Raw genomic sequence first — 22,275 nt, forward strand, 5'->3', positions numbered from 1 at the left:
TATTAGAGAAATGTTGCTAAAGAATCAGCTATTTTAATATCAAAACTGTTTTGAATAATTGATTAATCCTAGATAAATATAAACTACGAAATTAGATAAAAAAAAATCTACACACTGTACACACCATCTGAGAATGTATATTATGGACTTTGTGTTGAACAAGTACAAATGGGCCTGTAACTTGTTAAATAAAAAGAACTGTGCAAATACGACTAATAACTCAACAAGGTACCAATAAATGTATTAAATGACTTGTATAATACCTATAGCGAAAGCGTATGGAACAATGTGGGATACAAACTATTTTTGTTAGCAATACGAAATTGAAGGGACTTACCTAAATTCTAAGATTTATTTGAACATTGCTAATGTAAATAGTTTCTTTTACAGGTATAACACCTCATAATTTGCACTATTTGAACGAAAACTTTGTATAAATCACTTCATACGCATCACTCACTTTCACAGTACAAAATGGCGAACTGCCAGACTATCGAATGTCGATTGTTTGGGGAATTTCACTTACGTCATATATCAGTTGACGCACGCATGCGCATATTCAATGTAACTGTACTTGTGGAAGGAGGAGAAAACCCACCAATTAGAAAAACGCTAAGCACCAATTTAAAAATTAAAAAGTAAATTAGGAATTCCCAATTATTTATAAAACAAGAACTTATTTTAAAAACAAGTTTTCACTTTATATTATTGTATGACATAAATATATTTAATTATTTTCAAAACCTCTATACTCTGGTTAAAAAATATAACAGCCATGGAACATGAAAAATACATCGCTTTTGCCTGAGAATCACTAATTTTCTACTTTTCTTCCTTGTTTCATGTGAATTTTATTAATGTTAAATTTTACCGTTGATTTTAAACTATAGTTTATTTTTTAACCAGGAGAAGTAAACTAAAAAGACAGATTCACACCCAAGAAAGTCACTAGAATAATCACCAAATACATTTTCTGTTTTGGTTGATCATGTCGGCCTTGACACGGTAATCCATACATCAAGGGCGGATCCAGGGAGGGGGACATAAGGGCCATGGCCCCCTCCGAGAATTTAAAAAAATATAAATTTAAATATTTGCAGTTCAAATGTTTTTAGTTTCAAACACACAATAAATGTACAAAACAGAGGATAAATATGTCTTCTGGACTAGAATTGAACAAAAGCAGTAACAGAAGCTTCAATAATGGCATATGATGTTTTGTAAATCAAAATGTTGATAATTTTACAAAGTGACCATTGTTAGAACTACCTTGGCAACCATCAAAATTACATCAATTTCTATATTCTGCATACACAAAGAATAAAAAAGAAATGACGCGTTACTTGAGTTACCAGCACTTAAAAAAAAAGGATTGTTTTGCAAGTATTACATTTTATTTTTCTAATCAAAATATGGTCCTAATAAAGGGACGATATAGTCCAAAGCCTTTGACACTAAACCTTTAACATCCTTCGCCAAACTCATGGGAAAAGACGGAGCCATACAATCCCATGCCCATGAAAAAACATCATACCACAAAGAGTACTTTCAGGTTGGGCTACATTTTCTACAAAGTTATTTCAACCCGCAGAAGTCAGTCATTAATCAGATAGACTCTAAAGACCGCGTCCCACCATCAGGCCCGGCCCTAGGGATTTTGCCGCCCTGGGCAAGATAGGCGACCGCGTCTTCCCCCCTTCCCCCCTCCCCCGCTTTGGTAGACCCATGACTCACCACCTTCCTTCAGCGATCGCCAACTTAAATCACGATTGTATTTTTATTGATGTGTGCTTTGTGCTAAATTATTTAATACGCCATTTTCCACTGTATTTGAACGATAAACGCCTAAAAATATATATATTTGCAATATTTTCATGAAATTTTACTACATAACTATTATATTAAAACGTGTAAAACATGCTTTAATATCCAAAAACTCACTATGCATATCCATAATAATTACACACTTACTTTTCTAAGTAAGTACTACTCTTTTTATCTTGGCACGAGAAAGTCTTTTAAGTCTTTAATAATTCTGAAAGATCCAGGGACTCCGCTATTTCGTGTTCAATAGAGATTGTAGCTAGTGAACTCAAACGTTACTGGAGACATAGTTGATCTTAAGTTATTTCTTATTAATTTTAGCTTTGAAAAGCTTCCCTCTCTAGAGGCCACTAACGTTGGGTGCGAAATAAAAATCATACTCTCTAATAATTTTCAGTGTCTCTAGAGGTGTACTCTTGGGCTTCACAATCGTGGAAAATACTTTGAGTGCATCTTTTAGATCAGCATAATGTAGATCTTTTGACTCATCAAAAGTTAAAGCATCACTTAAATCATTTATCTGATAAATCAATAGCAGTCATATGCTCAATTTGGTTTATGTCGTACAAAAACTCAAAAATTTCACCATGGCTCTTAATTTGCTGAAATCTATCACAAATAGAAGTCAACATATATATCGTGTCTCTGGATCATGGTCCATTCTTTCATTATCAGCTTCATAGCCGAATTGTCTTTTCACTTTACTCTTTCTTGATGTTAGTGTGCCTCTGATTTTCGGGTTTTCAATTTCTAACTTTGATGGAACTCTTTTGCGTCTGTCAAATAGTCCTAGAATTTTAAATCACTTCTAAGAAACTTAAAATGGATTTCTGTTTTTTCTAATAAACTGACAGCTTGATATACTCAAATTAATATTAATACTCTGCAGTGATTTGCTGACTACGTTGATGTGAAGTAAAATGTCATGCCATACCTATTACCACAGAGCAATGAAAAGTAAAATCATGTATATATTTTATTTTCCAAACAGCTTGTCTCATGAGCAACCATTTTATCGTTGGTTTTATTGACAGTGATTTCTACAAGAGCATAGATTTCTTCAGGGTAGATTTCTTAAATTTGGTTCTGATCGGAGTAATTGAATCAATTCTCATCAGTTCCCATCTATATAGTTTCGAACAAAGGTTTCAATGTTATGCTAGAAAGATGATTTTTTAGTATTGCCTAATGATGAATAGATGGTGAAAAAAAGATGGTAAATTTTTGTGACTAAGGAAAAGAAAGAAACTGCAAACTGTGAGACACCAGCATCGTTCGCGACTTATTTGAGTGAATCGCTAGAACATGGGTCAAAAAGTTCTTCCCTTTCATGTTTGCCCCATTATCATACCCTTGTCCTCTCATATCGTCCAAAGGTATTCTCAGTTTCAGTTCATTCAGTTTTTGCAAAATAACTTATGTCAGCTTAGCAATAAGCTTCAGTCAGATTTTTCAAATTATTATACCATTTTCAGTAAATTTAATTTTAAGTGAATTCAGTGAATTTAATTTAGTTCTGGTCCCATTATTGTTACGCGATGAAGAAGGCAGTGTTGTCGATTTCCCGTCGAATAAACCTTCCAATTATTATTGATTCACTTAATAATTCTCGTGTTTACAGTTGCATTTTTGATGCTCTTGTTCATAATATTGATTTTTTATAATATTAAAAACATAATTTATTATTTCTTCAATTTCAAAAATTGGCTGTCCTCTTAAAATTGCCGCCCTTAAATTCGCCGCCCTGGGCGGCCGCCCAGTTCGCCCACCCCTGTGGCCGGGCCTGCCCACCATCAAATAATTTGATCAAACTGGTTCGAGCAAACTGAAAGTGACAGTTAGTGACGTCACATCCTGAGTGTTCATTGTGGATAATAGGATAATAATGAAAAATTTTAATTTTAAATAAAGTACAAACAAGTTAGACAACTCAATACAAAAAATTTGATCAAACTAGACTGATAGTGAGAGCACATATTTTTAGAATTTCAAAAAAACTGCAATTGTGACGTCACTTTGACGTACTTCCTCAAGTACGTCAAGTTTGCTCAAACTGTTTGATCAAATAATTTGATCAAACAGTTTGAGCAAACTCCGGAAGTACGTCAAAGTGACGTCACAATTGCAGTTTTTTTTTAATTCTAAAAATATGTGCTCTCACTATCAGTCTAGTTTGATCAAATTTTTTGAATTGAGTTGTCTTACTTGTTTGTACTTTATTTAAAATTAAAATTTTTCGTTATTACCCACAATGAACACTCAGGATGTGACGTCACTAACTGTCACTTTAGTTTGCTCAAACCCAGGTCGATCAAATTATTTGATGGTGAGACGCGGCCTTCAGAGGTCTAAACAGATACAAGAAAATAGAGAAAGACTACTATCCATAGTAGTCTATTAGTCTATCGATAGTGTTCTCAGGTCGACAAAATATTCCTCTAAGAGGCCATCGTGATGATGGCCTTCTGTTTCTGGACGAAAATGCTAGATCTAGCAATGAGTGGAATTGCTAAGTTTAAAATCGCATCCAGGAGATAATACTCTTAAACAAAAGCTATCCACAGCATCTTCCGGAGCAACATACATTAGTTAGCACCAGTCAAAATCAATTAATAATATGTTGTGGTGAAGAAATAATTGAACAAATAATTAATCAGGTTCAACAAAGTGCAAATTATTACTCTGTCATATTTGACGAAACGATCGACTTATCCCACGTTTTCTACCACGCTTTCTATAAATTTGAGATATATAGCTACATATACATACATAATACAAATAAATACATTCGTGAAGATTTGTCAAGTTCATTTACGCTTATGATATGAAAAAAAAATTATTAGTGAAAATCAGGAAAGAGGGGAAGAACAAGATGTGACAGGAGAAGCATTGGGAAAAATATTAAATTTAACTTATTGAAAGGACTGACTTTAATAATACTTTAATAACGATAAGTTTTGAATGACTTTATGACACTCAAAAGTATGTGAAAAGTGCCTTAAAACTCACCATTGCAAACCTAATTTTTAAAAATTAGTCCCCGGTACCCTCTCACCAAAAAACTTAATGGCCCCTTCCGAAAATTGGTCCTGGATCCGCCCTTGCCATACATACATATTATAATTGTATTATTACGTCGCTAAAGAGTTCTAAAAACAACTGCTTTTTTTATAAAAGCAGACTAAATATAATTATACACTATACCACAGAATAATAAACTTTGTTTGGAAGCTATCTTTTGTAGGATTTTAGTATTTTATTCCGAAGCTTATCTTACATTTTATTTTTTTTGTACTAATAAAAATGGTAACTTATTTACTATCTTTAATGTGAGTTATTTAATAAAAATAAACGTATTTTTAACTAAAATTATGGTTAAGAGCAGTAAATAATAATAAAAAAAACTGTTTCTTATTCGATCTGTATTTCTACTGCGGTTTTTAATTGTTGATTTTAGAACTTTTTGTGATGTATAATGTGTAATATTAAATGGATTACTGTCGAAACCCGATATGATCAACCAAAAAGAAGATGTATTTGGTGATTTTTCTAGTGAGTTTTTTGGGTGTGAATCTGTCTTTTTAGTTTACTTCTCGTAGTTTAAAAACAAGCCATAGTATTGATAAATTACAGAACAAGAAATTATTTAAGTAACCCATAAAACAAGAAATAATGACATCTCGGTGAGGCACGAGATGGATATTTGAAAATACTATTTGTCTGTTTATGGTTTTTGTACGGTAGTTCAAACATAACTATAACTTCTTCTCGTCCTCGTCATAAAATGTCATGTCTGAACTTGACAGGTGCCATAATAAAAACTATCTCATTCAATCAATAGTTAAAAAATTGAAAAGATAATTAATTACATATCAAAAGTGTACAATATCAGGCAACTTCCGAATTTAATAATTCTATTAAAATAAAAGTATGACATTGTAACATTTCTAATTTATTTTATTATTTTATAAAAATCAATTGTCCTACATAATGACGTAATTTTTATTTCAGAATTATAATATCGAACCACTAAATTATTTCCAAAGAGGATATAAAGCAATAATAGTAACAGGAAGCTTAATTGCCTTTATTAATTACATGATACCAAAAGAATGAAAGTGTAGTGTGCAGACAAAGCAGTATATGTTCTAATAAACTAAGACATCAAAAACATGGATGACTATAAATTTTTATTTAAAGTTGTATTAGTGGGCAATGCAGGGGTTGGAAAGACGTGTTTAGTGAGACGTTTTACTCAGGGCTTATTCCCACCAGGACAGGGTGCAACAATAGGTGTAGATTTTATGATCAAAACAGTGGAAGTTGGGAATGAAAAAGTTAAGGTTAGTATATAAGTAGTTCATATATTTTATAAAGTAAGATTCAATAGATCTTACAAGATCCAGATAGCACAGTTTTACATATTACATTATCTAAGGAGATTGTATTACAACAGACCAAAACAAAATCGGACTGATGTTTGCAGGAATATCAGAATATCTAACTGTAATCAGAACAGAAACCTTATAGTACTCATAATAATGAAAGTTTTCATTACATATGCAGCAAAGGTGTGAATCATGAAGAAAAACATCAACAGATATTGAATATATCGTCGCCTTAGTACTATAACTTGATAACTCCAAAATTGACGTTTTTGAGATAACTAGTTCACAAGATGTATTTTATTTGCCTCCATATTGTGTAAAAACTTGATAGCTCACAAAGTTGATAAAACTCAAATGCCATTAATATTCAGTGCTAAAACTTGACAAGATAAGTTATCAAGCTATTATTTAATCGAAATCATCGTGAATACGACATACACTGAATGCTATAACTAGATAACTCGATTTATCTAGTTTTAGCACGTGTTTCTCTGAAACCATTGAACTTACCACATAATTGCTATCTGTTTATTCGGTTCATTTTAATGCAAGAATTCGAGAATTGTTAGCAGATCTGGCAACCCCCATGGTAGAGGGCTAATTTTCAACAAAATAATGTTTAAAATATTAGTTGTGTTAAAAAGTTCACTTATATGCGACTTAGCACAACATGCGACATTACCAAATGTTAACATTATGGTAGTGCTAAAAGTTGATAACTTTAATTTTTCATGTTTTTTTCCATATTGGAAAACAAATTTACACTATATTCCTAAATAGATCAGTTGCCAAAATTAAGGAACAGTATTTTAGAGCCGCAGAGTGAATTCTGTATTTACCAACATCATGGTATGGTAGCAGCACAAATATCTTTAAAATCTTTAAACTCGTTTATCTCAAAACTACTAATTTCGAGTTATCAAGTTATAGTATTAAGGCGACGATATGATATGCCATGGATTGGCAATAATGAATATCAGGGACAAGAAAAGAGGCAGATTAACCCTTTTCTTGGCAAACCAAAATAAAAATGTGAAAAGTGTGTTTTCTTTCTATTAATGTCCTTCTAGATTCATTTCAAAATTCATGAAATAAAAATTTTACCTTTAATTTATTGCTAAATACCAAGTATTGCTAAGTACCGAATTTATTACAAATTTGTTACATTTCTAAATATGCGATGATTTTTTATAATTCAAGAATTCACTATTTCTTACAAAAAATTAAAAGTTACTAAAAGCAGTCAAGGATTTTCTCAAAAATTTTTCAAAAATATCCAACAGATGACAGATGGCATCAATTAGAAATGATCAGAAATCGGTAATAATAAAAATATAAGCCAACTATTGCCGTTTAGGGATAGTTTCATATTATTAGTACAAAATATGACTAACAAAATATACCTCAAGTTACCTAGAACTCACCTAGGACCTAAAATGAAAAATGTTACAAGTTTGTTACATTGCCAAGAAGAGGGTTAACATGTTCATGGATATCTATCTCTCTCGCTCTCTCTATCTTTTACTTGTGATTTATCCATGACTGAGGATTGTGATTTCCTGCAATACTCCTAAATGTCATTCATCATCATCAGGGCTTTTCATTCCAGGTGGAATGTTTGCCGCTCTTACTTAGAGCTCTCAGATTCGCTTATTGCGGTGAATCACTCCGCATTCCACTTGTATGTTGTCAAAGTTTGTTATATGACTTGGCTTTCGTTACTATTTTCTTCCACTCATTTCGATATGTGCATAGTTCCCTCCAGTTTCTCACTTCCAGAATTTTGATATCTCTCATGACCTGGTCCTCCCATCTCTCTCTAGGTCTTCCTCTTGGTCTTTCAGTTGCCGGTTTCCATTTGGTGATCTTCTTAATCAGTCGGTCGTTTTTCCTTCTTTCTATGTGTCCCAGCCATCTCAGCCTCTGTGATTTAATAAATCTAACTATATCTTCTCCCTTCATTATGTCTCTTAGTTCATGGTTCATTCTTCTTCTCATTTCTCCGTTGTCCATTCTTATCGGGCCCATAATGCGTCTGAGGATTTTCCTTTCGAATATTCTCAATTTTTCTTCATCTTTTTCCGTGAGGCACATTGTCTCAGCTGCGTACTTAACTACTGGTCTGATTGCAACTCTGTATATTTTCAGTTTTGTATTTCTGGATAAGTTCTTGTCCTTCATAAGCCTATGATATCTCCAGTATGTTTTGTTGCCTGTTAGTATTCGTTCCGTTACTTCTTCACTTCTCTTGTTTTGGCCATTCAATATTACTCCCAAATATTTAAATTGTTGGACTCTTTCAAAAGTGTAGTTTTCTATTTTGATTTCTATTATCCTGTTATCTTCTCTTCTAGAGCAGAGTAGATATTTTGTTTTTCCTTCGTTAATTTCTAGACCTCTTTTCCGTGCTTCTTTTGCCAGGATTGTTACTGCTTCTTTTAATCTTTCCTTGTCTCTTCCCATAAGAACTAAATCATCTGCATATGCAACTATTTGTGTTGAGGAGTGGGCTATAGTTCCTTTAATTTTGCTGGCCTTGACTGTTCCTTCTAGTGCTATGTTGAATAATGTGGTTGACAGGGAGTCGCCTTGTCGCACTCCTGTTTCTATTGCAATTGATTTTGTGCTACCTTCTTCTGTTGTTACTTTGGCTCGAGCTCCATCCATGGTCATTTTTGTTAATCTGATTAATTTTGCTGGTATATCTTGATTTTTCATTTCAATAAATAATTTGTTTCTTCCAATACAGTCAAAGGCTTGTCTGAAGTCTACGAAGAGGATGTGGAGTTCTATGTTGTGTTCGTGGCATTTTTCGATTGTTTGTGTAACTATGTGGATCGCATCTGTAGTGGATCTGCCTTCTCTGAATCCTTGCTGGTAGTCCCCAATTTTTTTCTCTGTGAATTGATTAAGTTTTTGTTTGATGAGGGCTGTTAGAATTTTATATGTTGTACTCAGTAGAGATATTGCTCTATAATTGTTACAGTTTGTTACTTCTCCTTTCTTAAATATTGGTATAATTCTGCCTTCTTTCCAATCCTCGGGCATTTCTTCTGCTTCCCATATTCTAACTATTAGGTTATAGATGCTTGTTAATAACTTTTCCCCTCCGTTTTTAATTAGTTCATTGGGAATTTCATCTGGGCCTGGTGTTCTTTTCTGTTTCATTTTTTGAATGATGGCTAAATATTCATCATGTGTTGGCATCCCTATTTCATTATCTCTAATGTCTTCCATTGCGCCTACCTCCTCTTCCGGGCTTTCTTTGCATCTATATAGTTCTGTGAAGTGTGTTTCCCATGATCTATTGTCAATTTTAACTACTGGTCTGCCTTTTCTTTGTTGAGCTTTTAGGTATCCAAATAGTTTGGCGCTGTCTTTACTATTCATTTCTAGTTCCTTTAACAGCTCTTCGATCCATAGTTTTTTTTTGTTCTTGCAACAATTATCGGCTGCTTTCTTTTTTTCTTTATATTCGTTTCGATGATACACTTCTTTAGTTGATATCCATTTATCTCTTGCTTGGTTTTTCTGTTTGATTTTGTTTTCGCATTCTGCATCAAACCACTCTTTCCTTCTTTTTATTTCCCTCTGACCTAGCACATCTTCAGCTGAATTCAAAATGGATTCTTTTATATTTTTCCATATGTCCTCTGTGTTATTTGCTTGTGTTAGGTTTTCCTTTAGGGTTGTCTCATATTGTTCTCTTAGTTCCTGTACTTTTAACTTCTCCAGATTCCATCTTCTTTTGTTTTGTCTTGTTCTCTCTGCTTTAATTATCTTCATTTTGATTTCTCCTATTACTAGAAAATGGTCTGTGTCCGCATTTGCTCCTCTATATGATCTGACATCGTGCATTATTGCTTTCCATTTTTTGGATATTAGTATGTGATCTATCTGATTGCCGTCTGTTGTGCCAGGTATCAACCATGTTACTTTATGCTCTCTTCTGTGCATGAAGTTTGTACTTGTAATGTAACTGTTTGTTATTGCTGCTAGTTGGCATAATTTTCTTCCGTTATCGTTTGTCTCGTCATGAATAGTTTCTTTCCCTGCTACTTCCTTATACTGGTTTTCTTTGCCTACTTTTGCATTGAAGTCACCAACCATTAGTACTATATCATTTCTGGGTAATCTTTCATATAATTCTTCCAGTTGTTCATACAACTCAATTTTATCATTTTCTGGTGCATTTTCTGTGGGTGCATATATGTTTATGATTGTCATATTGGCTTGTTTGTTTTCTACTTTTATATAGGTACGACATTCGTCCATTTATCGCTTTAAATTCTATAACTTTGTCCCTAATCTTACTGTTAACCATGAATGCTGTACCGTTTTTTCCTTGCTTGTTTTCTCCCGAGTAGTATATTGTGTAGTTTTTCTTTTTGATATTTCCTTCTCCCTTCCATCGTACTTCTTGTAGTGCTAGTATGTCTATTCTGTATCTTTGCATTTCTCTTGCTACCTCTTCCATTTTTCCTGGTCTCAATAATGTTTGAACGTTCCAGGTTCCTACTTTTACTCTATTTTTCTTCTTGGTTTTTCTTTTTCTATCTCTTTTTCTTATGTTTGATTCGTTGTTCTTTTTCCGTGCTAGTTTCGTTTTCAGGTTTTCATTCATTTTCTTTACAGTCACTTTACATTCCATAAATGCGTTTTCCATATTCGTTTGCCGGTATGTTTTAGTGATACTAGTCGTTTGTTCTTTACTATATGCTACTTTTACATACAATCTCAGTTTTTTGGCTTTGTGCCGGAATTATGTGCAGTCTTGGTTATTTTCGCCATATTTTCTGATTCATTTTCGTCATCTCCTGGTGATCTTTCCGTATATGTTCTTCCTCTGGGTTTTCCTTGAGGTGTTTTAGTATTCATCATTTCGCTTTGTATCCTCTTGTATCCTAAGCTTTCCACAGTATATGTTTTGTCGTTTATTTTTAGCTTATTATAATTTAGCGATGCCTTCTGACCCCTTTCTCTTGCTTCCTTTAAGTGTTGTTTCAGTATTTTTCTCTGGTCTTGTATCTCCTTGGAATAATCTTCACTTAGGTAAATGTCTGTTCCTTTTAGTCTTTTCGATTGGTTCAATATTTCAGTTCTTTTGGAACCGCTTTTAAGTTCCAGTAGTATAGGTCTCGGTAACTGTCTTAGGGGATCTCTTTGTATACCAACGCGTTTTATGTCTATTATGTCTGTGTGTTCATTTAGTGGAACTTGGATTTTAATTGCCATATTTTGTATACTTTTTATCATATCATTTTCTTGTTCACCTTCTTTCTCTGTTATACCGTATACTATAATATTTTTCTTTCTTACCTCTCTTTCTAGATCTTCTATTCTTTTTTCGTGTACTTTATTTTCTGATTTTAATGCTATATTTTCAGCTTTTAATTCTGCGATTTCCAGTTTCATGAGCTGTAAATCATTTTGCACTTCATTTAGTTTTTGTTCTATTCTTATGCCTCTATTATCGATACAATCTAATTTTTCACTTATCTTTTTCATCATTTCCTCCATCTTTTTTTCGACTATGGATTATTTTTCTAAATCTCTAGGCTAGCGTTAGAATCTTTCTCACTTCGACGGTTAATAAGATTTTGCTTTTATCCAATCTCAGAGATTAGAATTTTACTATTTTGTTACGTAGCGTAAAATGAGCCACACCCGTTTCAACCACGCGGAGGTGTGTCCACTTATCCACGCACCAAAAATATTCTTATTTTTCGAAAGTATTCTTATTTTTCGAAAGTATTCTTATTTTTATTTACTGTAGATTGTTCTTTTTATTTTAAATCCGGCAACACTGCTTAAAATTCAAGCAGAACTTCATCTCTGGTATACTGGTTTTCTTATCTGCTTGACCGCTTAGCTTTTTGTAGTGTTCCAATATTTATTATTTATCACCCACAATCGTTACCTTATAAAAAAACGCTGTTCTGTTTATGTTTGTCTATTTCCACTTTTTTTGTCCCAATAGAACGTCTTCACTTTTATAATTTACGTTTCGCACTTGCTTTGTATTTAAATTTCACTACACCACGCGATATTCGGAAAATGCAGTCAGTAAATTTAAACACTTTATTTGCGTTCCAATGCCACGTTGCCAAGCCAAATGTCATTAAAATGTTAAAATATAACCATAAACATAAATAAAGTATAATTACGTGACATCACAGGTCGTTTGAACTAGTTTAAATACGCAGAAGATTTTAAATTTGTACTTCTAAGTTATTATGAGTTTTTGAAGCGTGAAATTTTGGAAATCTGATTTTTTAACAAAACCGAACATTATTATGTAATAAAAAAATGTGCAAGTTGTGCAAATGTGCAAATAATATGGTTGCATATAATAGGTACATAATAGTTGTTAAATAACTGAAAATAAAATTCCTAGTCAGATTCATTTGATGGTTTAAAAAAAAGGTAGCATAACAGTACTTTTTGTGTTTGTACTATTAAAGTTAAATAGACGCAAAAATAAAATACATGAATATTGAAATATATATTTTACCGCTCTTTGACTAGCAGCGATAGAAAATCCTGGATAAAGGATCTACTGACGACTATAGTTAGCTGATAACCGCATCAGTGATCACCACACTGTGCTAGAAACAAAGTCCAATGGAACGTGACTCATTTATTCACATACGATAGGAGGAAACCATTTGATTTCCAGGAAAGTCTAACCATAGACCATTTATGGTGAGAAAGAAGCAGAAAATCGCAGCATCCAAACAGAAAGTAAACTTATTTACTTATGAAGAAACTAAAAGTTTCCAGGTATGGAAAAGAAGCAGAAAAGCCAAAAACCAATAACCAAAAACCAAAACCCTGAAACAATAAAAAATTGGTTAGGGTTTAGAAAAACTAAAGTGACAATTTTACTGGTATGAAAAAGAAATCATAATTAGCTTTGGCATAAGAGCTTGTTTCTAATTTACATATACAGTATTCTGTAGGTATTGAGTGTGATTGTGATTGTATGTGGTGTTGTATGCTGTATGCGTATGCAGCGAATGGTTTAATTGGCAATTGGCTCACCTTACTACATAAAGACTTAATGTTTCTTTAATCTTTTTAGCTTCAAATTTGGGACACTGCTGGCCAGGAAAGATTTAGATCAATTACCCAAAGTTACTATAGGTCAGCACATGCTCTAATATTAGTATATGATATATCATCTCAGCCAACTTTTGATTGTTTACCAGATTGGTTAAGGGAAATTGAAGAATATGCAAGTAGTAAAGTACTTAGAATTCTTGTAGGTAAGTTTGTTCTTCTTATAGTATGGTGGTTAATTAAAATAGGGTCAAGTGTCATAGGATAGGAGGACACAAAATTTACTTATATATTTATTTTTTTTATTTATAAGGTTATTGTTTATTGCTATATACGTTTGTTCAATTAAACCCCATTTTTGTTCCTCTTGGTATTGGAAACAATTTATTATTGTAATCACACAACTGACATTCTGCAATATTAGTTATGTCTGTAAACCTCACACTGACCAGTTCCTATCATTTGTATTTGAGTGGGATTTGAAGTATTGTGACTTAAAAATGGCATAATATATTGTTAACAATAGGGAACTTGCATACATTTTTAAATTCGAAAAAAATGTTATAAATCGCAACAGAACATAATTTAAAACATGTATCAAAAATAAAAAAGTTTTGTTTGTCTTTCGTTTGGCCCTAAAGACGATTAAAAATTCAAATTAAAACAGGTGGTCCAAAACGCGTCGTGACGTCACTGGGTTGTACATTTACATTTTTCCAATAAAGTAAACAGAATTTTAAATTAGACGTTATAAACGTCAGTAGAAAATACATTTATGTGACGTTACAAGTGTTTTTGATCGTTTGAACTATTCATAGAAAATTTTTACTTTTACAAAATGGTTTTATTTTCAATAGTAAACCTTCGTTCCCTTTCTTCAAAAACAGTATAAAACTCGCAATTTTAACAAACTGGTATATATTATTACAATGACATACGATAAATGTCATTAGAATATAAATATTTTTGACTTATTCCACGACGATGAGCTGGTCAAATACCCAAGTAGGTGGAGGCCAATAAACTAAAGAAGGAGAAGAAGAATATACCTAAATATAAGGTTGTGTCTAGGTATACGTTAACGTGTACGCAAATAAAAAAGTTAGAGTGTCAGTGATTTCTTATTTTTTATTTGTTTAGTGTTTGTTTTTAAATTAACTATGGAGTGTGGACAATATTTAGTTCTTTTAACGAGTTTAAGAACATTTTAAAACAGTACGAAAAAGATAATAGACTATAAATTAATATATATTTTTTTAGTTATAAATGAAATAGTATTACCGTCCAAGATTAAAATAAAAGGAAGACCTAAAGCCTTCACAATAATAATTAACTTGTTCTGAAGCTATTATCCTTGTGGAATTTTTGTAATCAACTATTCTAAATGAGAACTAAGCCACAATTTAACTAAAAAATTAATCTTATTAACGTTTCGACGTCTAAACCGGATGTCGTTGTCAAAATACAAAAGATTAAATTAAACAAAAATGTTGTTGCTTAGAAAAAAATGCTTTCTAATAATTTATTTAATCTGACTAATTTTTGTATTTTGACAATGACATCCGATTTGGACATCGAAACGTTAATAAAATAATTTTTTTAGTTAAATTGTGGCTTATTTTGCATTTAGAATAGTTGATTATAATAATTCACTTACATATAAAAATTATTTTAACAATATTTTGTACCTACATGTCATGTCAACTAAATGCATATCATTATTTTGCTAACCTAAATATATACTTTTATATATATTAATTAAACGAAAAGATTTCTCTGGTATACAGAAGAAATCTTTTCCGTAGCGGACGCGAAAATGTAAATTTCAAAGTCTTCATAAAAGACGATGAACGACAAAAGACACCTCTTTGTGTCCCAGATTTGTCTACAAAGCCACGTTATTCGCTACACATTCGTCAATAACGGAGAAGAACCGTGATATGAAAGGAAACGGCAATTGCATTTTATTTCACTTCGACCACCACCGATATTCTACACGACGTGTTTCGAGCTCATGTCAAGCTCTCGTCAGGAACATCTAGGTGGATGGTCGAGGTGTAAGAAAATGCTTTTGGCCTTTCTGGTAATATATATTACTTTATATATATATATATATATATATATATATATATATATATATATATATATATATATATATATATATATATATATATATATATATATATATATATATATATATATATATATATATATATATATATATATATATTATATATATATATAAGTAGTTTGGTATTATTGACTGACAATATGTAGATACAAGTTTTTATTGAGGTTGCAGTCAGTGTAAGGGGCAGGATGAGAGAAACTCTTTGTTACAATCGAGCTTTCGCAAAATTTATTTGCTTCGTCAAGATTAGCTAAAATGAGTATATAATTAAAAATACAATGAAATTAAAGATAAAAGAACATTGTATAAAAAGGCACAAAAACTTACAACGTGAGGTTAGTTCATTAATTTAACATTTCCACAAAACATAATTATATAAAAATATCCTTATTTTAATCGTTTCCAAATTTCAATGTTCAAAACATGAAAATAAACTAAATAAAAGAGAATTTTTAGAAATGGTGTGCATAAATAAATATCAATGTGTAAATAAAAGAACAGACATAAATAAACTAAGTAACATCTATAATTATATTTTATCTTACGATAAATGATATTCTAATTAAAGAATAGTAAATTCCCTGACAAAATTTCAAAAATTAAATTTTTAAAATTAACGCCACTTTAATTTATTAATAAAACAATAATCAACAAAACATGTACTTATATCTATCTATACCTTCCATAATTTAAAGTGCGCTAGTAAGTAATAATCAAAAAACTAGTTTTTAACAACTTAAAATAAAATAAACAGATACCTATTTAATGTCTTATTGACATTAATTGAGTGTCTTTCTGGCATTAATCAAATTTAGAACTAAATTAATAAATCAAAATTTTTCATTAGAAATTGTAAAAATTAAAACATTGAAATTTGGAAACGATTAAAATAAGGATATTTTTATATAATTATGTTTTGTGGAAATGTTAAATTAATGAACTAACCTCACGTTGTAAGTTTTTGTGCTTTTTTATACAATGTTCTTTTATCTTTAATTTCATTGTATTTATAATTATATACTCATTTTAGCTAATCTTGACGAAGCAAATAAATTTTGCGAAAGCTCGATTGTAACAAAGAGTTTCTCTCATCCTGCCCCTTACACTGACTGCAACCTCAATAAAAACTTGTATCTATATATATATATATATATATATATATATATATATATATATATATACATATATATATATATATATATATATATATATATATATATATATATATACATTAATTTATTACAATTAAGTTTAAAACATCTGAATAGTTCTGCTTCCCTTCCCTTAACAAATATTTTTCTATCAAACAAACACTAAACATATCAAAATAGCATGTACTAAAATGTATAGTCACTGCGCAAGCCAAATAATGACGTCACTGGCTTGATGAAGTTTAATTCGTGTTTACCTAACTTTTTTATTTGCGTACACGTTAGCGTGTACCTAGACACAGCGAAATATAACCATAATCAAAGCTAATGCAAAACTATGTGACGTCACGGGCCGTTTGAACTATTTTATACCGCACAAAACTTTAAATATGTATTTCTAAGTTATTACGAGTTTTTGAAGACTGAAATTTTGGAAATCTCATTTTTAAACAAAACTGAACATTATTATCTAATAAAAAAAATGTGCAAGTTCCCTATTCATCCAAATGTAATCAGTGTGCTGTAAAAAAACAACATTTCTTTTCAACCATGAAGGACCCTTCCTTATAGATATTGCAGAATAGAGTGTATATCAACACAAACCTGCATAATGAAACTTTAAACAATTTCCATCAAGCAATAAGACGAAAACGTCCAGGAAAGCTCTCACTTAATGTCATTCTTCTGCACTACAACACTTACTGCTTCATATTGCCGAAGTAGTGAAAGAAAATTTACAATGAAATAAATTGAGGATATTAGAGTGTCCATCCTATAGTCACGATTTATTGCATTGCGATTTTTAAATCTTTGGGACACTGAAAAGCATTAAAAAGTAATAGAAAGAATTCTTTGAGCAACAGCCATAAGAATTCTTTAACGACGTTCTACACCTTCGTTGCGGGGTATGCCTCTCAGAGGAAAGGGGGGAAACTTATATGCAAGCGAAAGTTGGTAACAATGGATTTATAGCAGAATACTCAAATCATATGTTTCAGTATTGAATACTTTATAAAAATAAATTATAATAAATTACGGAAATTACGGAATTAATTATAATAAATAAATTAAAAATAAATGGTACGGTAAACAATCCTCATTTTTTAATATGTTATTCCTTACAAAAAACCTTTAATTTAAGCACAAATAATTAAAAATCGTAAATTTGGGTCAAAAGTTATTAACTTTTTAAGAATTCCCATAAGAGCCCATGTTAAAACTTAACTTTGACCCTTAATAGTAATTAAACGGCACGGTAAAACAATTTTTAAAAAATCAAGTCTTAGTTTTTTGACGTAAACTATAACATACTAAAATTTCATGCAAATCCTTAATTCTTTGCCGAAGGTGTAGAACGTCGTTAAGCAAGGTATACATCAATTCATGGAACAATGGGATATGTGCTTTAATTTTAGTGGTAATTATTTATAGATATATTTGCTAATAAATTTTTCCTGGACCAAAGATGGGTTTCAATTGAACAAGCCTCGTAATAATATAATATTAATGTATTGTAAACATTGTTGGTACAATATGTTACTCAGATGCTACTTTATTTCAATACTGTTATGTCCAGTATACAAGTTATGTAGTACCTATATTAATAGTTACTCTCAATGCTTAGTATATTTACAGCCTTTCCTAATTTATTTTGGTACTTTCTATTGAAGTTCTAAATTATATACTATAGCTGTGGAGTTATCTGGAGAACTCCAGTTATCTGGAGAGGTAACTAAGATAAATGCAATGACAATCCCACTAAGGAAAAAGGCAGAAACCTAAAATTTCAATACCTCCAATCTACTCCAATCCATTGTACAGGAAAATGTCCAGTATTTGAGAGTTTTGTAAACAAAAGCCTTGTCATGTCAGGGATTGGAGTCTAAATTTCTTAACATTTTTCATATTATTTGTTACAAAATTTGTTGCTGAAAATAAGCTGTTTGACCATACTTTACACTATGCACTAGAGAATTCCCTGGCAGTTGATGTAAAAAGAAATGTCCAACTGAGATTAACAACCTTAGATTGATATCACAAGATTTTTGCAATCTTTCTCGAGAGAAATTAACATGAGAGGATCAATATAGGAATTGAACAGACTGGCAGAACATAGCATTGACACATTGGTATGGGTTCATGGGCACTGGAAAATATACAGCAATGAAAGAATTGATGCACTTGCCAGCAGAGCATGACTTACAAAATTTACTTAGATCCTAACTTACTGGAAAAATGTGATAGGGCTGAAGTACTAGAAAAAACGAGCGGAATCAGCTGAGAGTCATACGGACTTCCTTACTGGACATGTGTCAGTTAATACCTTGGTTGCGTTACGAGACCTCGTACTTGTATTACACTAACGGTTGGCTGTGTCGACTCTGCCACTGACGTAACACACTGTGGCAAAGGTTCATTAAGGGATATAATATATCCCCGAGGCATATATTATATGTGAGAGGCATATATTATATGCGTCGTTACACACTCAACGTAAGTTTATAAATATCTCTAAATGCAGCCAAGATGTTAAGGGGCACCTCCGAACAATAGGATTGGTTCATAGTGACTTGAACTACAGAATCAGTCTGACTCATTGTAAATTGTTAATTTCCTCCATCTTTTCATTTGTTGGTTAAACTAGTTGTTTACCCAACGATTAATTTTTGTAGGTAATAAAATAGATAGGGAAGATAGAGAGATTCCCGCCCATGTAGGTGAAGAATTTGCTGAAAGGCACAATATGTATTACTTGGAAACATCTGCAAAAGAGTCAGACAATGTTGAAAAACTTTTTATGCAAATTGCCGAGGACCTTATGAAGGTAAATATAGATTTTCTTAAAATAATCTTATTATGTTATATTAAAATAATCAACAAATATTTTGTGATCCAATTTTGTTCAGCTACTTTGAAATTTTTACAAATCATAATATTTGTTAGCGGTATTATTAAGTTTTTTAACATAAACAAGCAAGTCAGACTTAATATAATTGTGGAAGAAACAGAAAATTTGATGAAAAAAGTCCAACAGAGTTTATTATTAAAAAAATAATACAGTTCAATAAACTTTCAATGTTTAACAATATTAAATAAACAAAGTATGTGTTTATATCATTTGTTTTTAACCTTCAATAATAAATTTATTATATATACCTAATATAAACAATTATTAATCAGTCACAATGAATGACAAATTGACCATGCTGTTGAGAATGGTTTGTCTAAATAGAATTCGAATAAAAACGAGGAGACGAAAAGACTCAGATACAAAGTTTACTGTAATAAAACAATTAAAAATAATTGAAATAAAATAATAAACAATACTTTAAATCTAATAGTCCATGTGGTGAGACCGCTCCCGTCTGAAAAACAGTTCTAATTCGGTTTCTCTGCGGATTCATATTCAAAAATGTCCCCTTTAAACAAATCTGAAGGGTGCCGGACGGAATTTTTGGGCAGAAATTGTTTAAACAATTTTTGTAAACAAATACATAAGATCACCTTTTATTGCTCCAAAAAATATATTTTTGGGTTTTTTGGGCCATTCTAAACAAGAAAGGTATCTTGTGATTTTTCTCAAAAATTGACAGTTTTCGAGTTATAGGCGATTTAAAATCTAAAAAATGGGAAAATACGCATTTTCGAGGCTTAAAAACTCATATTTAAATTAGTATTTTTAAGGGTGCCAATAACTTGGATTAAAGTTTAAACATTCCTTTTCAACATTCCAAAGGGTGATCGGGTCCAACTTCAATTTAGACCGTAGTTTTTTAATTGTTAATTATGCGTGTCCATCCGGTTTTTTTGCCGGTGCGGCGCGCACTATTTTCAAAAATCTCCTATTTTCCTCCGAAAAATATTTTTCTAGATTGTTTGGGACATTCTAAATAAAATAAGTTTCTTGATATTTTTCTCAAAAGTTAATAGTTTTAAAGTTATAAGCGATTTAAGATCCGAAAAATGACAAAAAAACACATTTTCGCATTTTAAATCGCTTATAACTTTAAAACTGGTAACTTTTGAGAAAAATGTCAAGACACTTATTTTATTTAGAATGTCCCAAAGAATCTAGAAAAAATATCTTTCGGGGGAAAATAGGAGATTTTTGAAATAGAGTGCGCCGCACCGGCCAAAAAATCGGATGGACGTGTATAATTAACAATTAAAAAACTACGGTCTAAATTGAAGTTAGACCCGATCACTCTTCGGAATCTTGAAAAGGAATGTTTAAACTTTAATCCAAGTTATTGGCACCCTTAAAAATACTAATTTAAATATGAGTTTTTAAGCCTCGAAAATGCGTATTTTCGCATTTTTTAGATTTTAAATCGCCTATAACTCAAAAACTGTCAATTTTTGAGAAAAATCACAAGATACCTTTCTTGTTTAGAATGACCCAAAAAATCTAAAAATATATTTTTTGGAGCAATAAAAGGTGATCTTATGTATTTGTTTAAAAAAATTTTTTAAACAATTTCTGCCCAAAAATTTTGTTCGGCACCCTTCAAATTTGTTTAAAGGGGACATTTTTGAATATGAATCCGCAGAGAAATCAAATTAGAAATGTTTTTTTTAGACGGGAGCGGTCTCACCACATGGACTATAAGACTTTTCGTCAAAAGAAACTGCTTTCTGGTTACATTCTCAATCTCCGGCTTTAACAATTTATAAGCACGGAGACGACGAATATAGAAGAAATCAGAAAGGACAACAGTCACATATCTACTCTCTTTTCGTCTAGGAAAAATGCCAAAAGACAGTTTCGAGTACTCAAAAATCTAAGTAAAAATGAAAAAGGGGAAAGACAGTTTCTGTTTTTATTTGATTCAGAGTTGTACCACCATCTCCAGATAGCTATTTCTGCATCTCATGCGTCATCGGTGGATCTATGCAGTCACAAATACTTTGAATGTTATGTCTTGTTGTTTTTATGGCTTATCTACTCCACCTCATAAACTCTTTTTAGACCAGGGCGCATCTGTAAAAATATTAGTACATTTGGACGTTTAGAGGTGACTCAAATTTTTTTACAGAATTTGCTTGAAAATAACTCAATTAATAATATTTGAGTTATCCTCCCTCTCAAAAAGGTCCGGAACATTGTTTAAATAATCAAAATGTCAAAAAATGAAGGAAAATTCGATTTTATTCTTCGTTTTTTGATTATAACTTTAAAAGTATTCATTTCCGCGAAAAGTTGTACTGACATAAAGTTGTGTAATTAAATTTCCTACAATATAGAATTGGTTAAAAATTTAAAAAATAGTCACCCTTGTTGCAAAATAGCAATAATTGCGAAATAACCATATAAAAACAAGTATTCGCATTTTACGTTTTTCAACCATTTATGCTACACTTAGGACCTTTATATTTCACCCAGAAAAACTTTATGACACACTAAAACAATACTGTAAATTTCATTAAGATCGGTGTAATAGATTTTGCAAAATAAATTTTGCAAACCAGCTTTCGCAAAAAAAATTCATTTTTTCAAAATGTTACAGGACTGAAAATAAAGTAAATAGCAAGTTGAATTTGTTTTTGCTTATAGAAGTGTACTGTACCTTTCATTTGCAATTTGTAAAACTAAAATTGATTAACTACCACTGCGTCAGGAATTTTTTTAAATAAACATTAATTATTGATGCTACGCGCAGGACAGCGGATAGTTTGCTCTGATTGGGCATTCCAATGACCTTTGATAATGATTGATACA

General features: G+C 31.4%; 2 protein-coding genes across 3 annotated transcripts in view; one reads left to right on the forward strand and one right to left on the reverse strand.

Annotated features, from left to right (window-relative positions):
* Nucleotides 1-515, reverse strand: part of LOC114331281 (pre-mRNA cleavage complex 2 protein Pcf11) — a 48,897-nt gene extending 48,382 nt beyond the window's left edge. For both annotated transcript variants that reach the window (XM_028280801.2, XM_028280800.2), the window contains exon 1: nt 338-515. The gene's annotated coding sequence lies outside the window, so the exon portion shown is untranslated. The remainder of the gene's footprint in view (nt 1-337) is intronic.
* Nucleotides 516-5,603: 5,088 nt separating this feature from the next.
* Nucleotides 5,604-22,275, forward strand: part of LOC114331280 (ras-related protein Rab-30-like) — a 39,152-nt gene continuing 22,480 nt past the window's right edge. The window contains exons 1-4 of the mRNA XM_028280796.2: nt 5,604-5,752; nt 5,836-6,167; nt 13,297-13,480; nt 19,229-19,380. Coding sequence (XP_028136597.1) covers nt 5,997-6,167; nt 13,297-13,480; nt 19,229-19,380 — 507 coding nt within the window. The 5' untranslated portion in view covers nt 5,604-5,752; nt 5,836-5,996. The remainder of the gene's footprint in view (nt 5,753-5,835; nt 6,168-13,296; nt 13,481-19,228; nt 19,381-22,275) is intronic.

This window comes from Diabrotica virgifera, chromosome 1 (genome assembly GCF_917563875.1).
Source record: "Diabrotica virgifera virgifera chromosome 1, PGI_DIABVI_V3a".
Classification (NCBI taxonomy): domain Eukaryota; kingdom Metazoa; phylum Arthropoda; class Insecta; order Coleoptera; family Chrysomelidae; genus Diabrotica; species Diabrotica virgifera.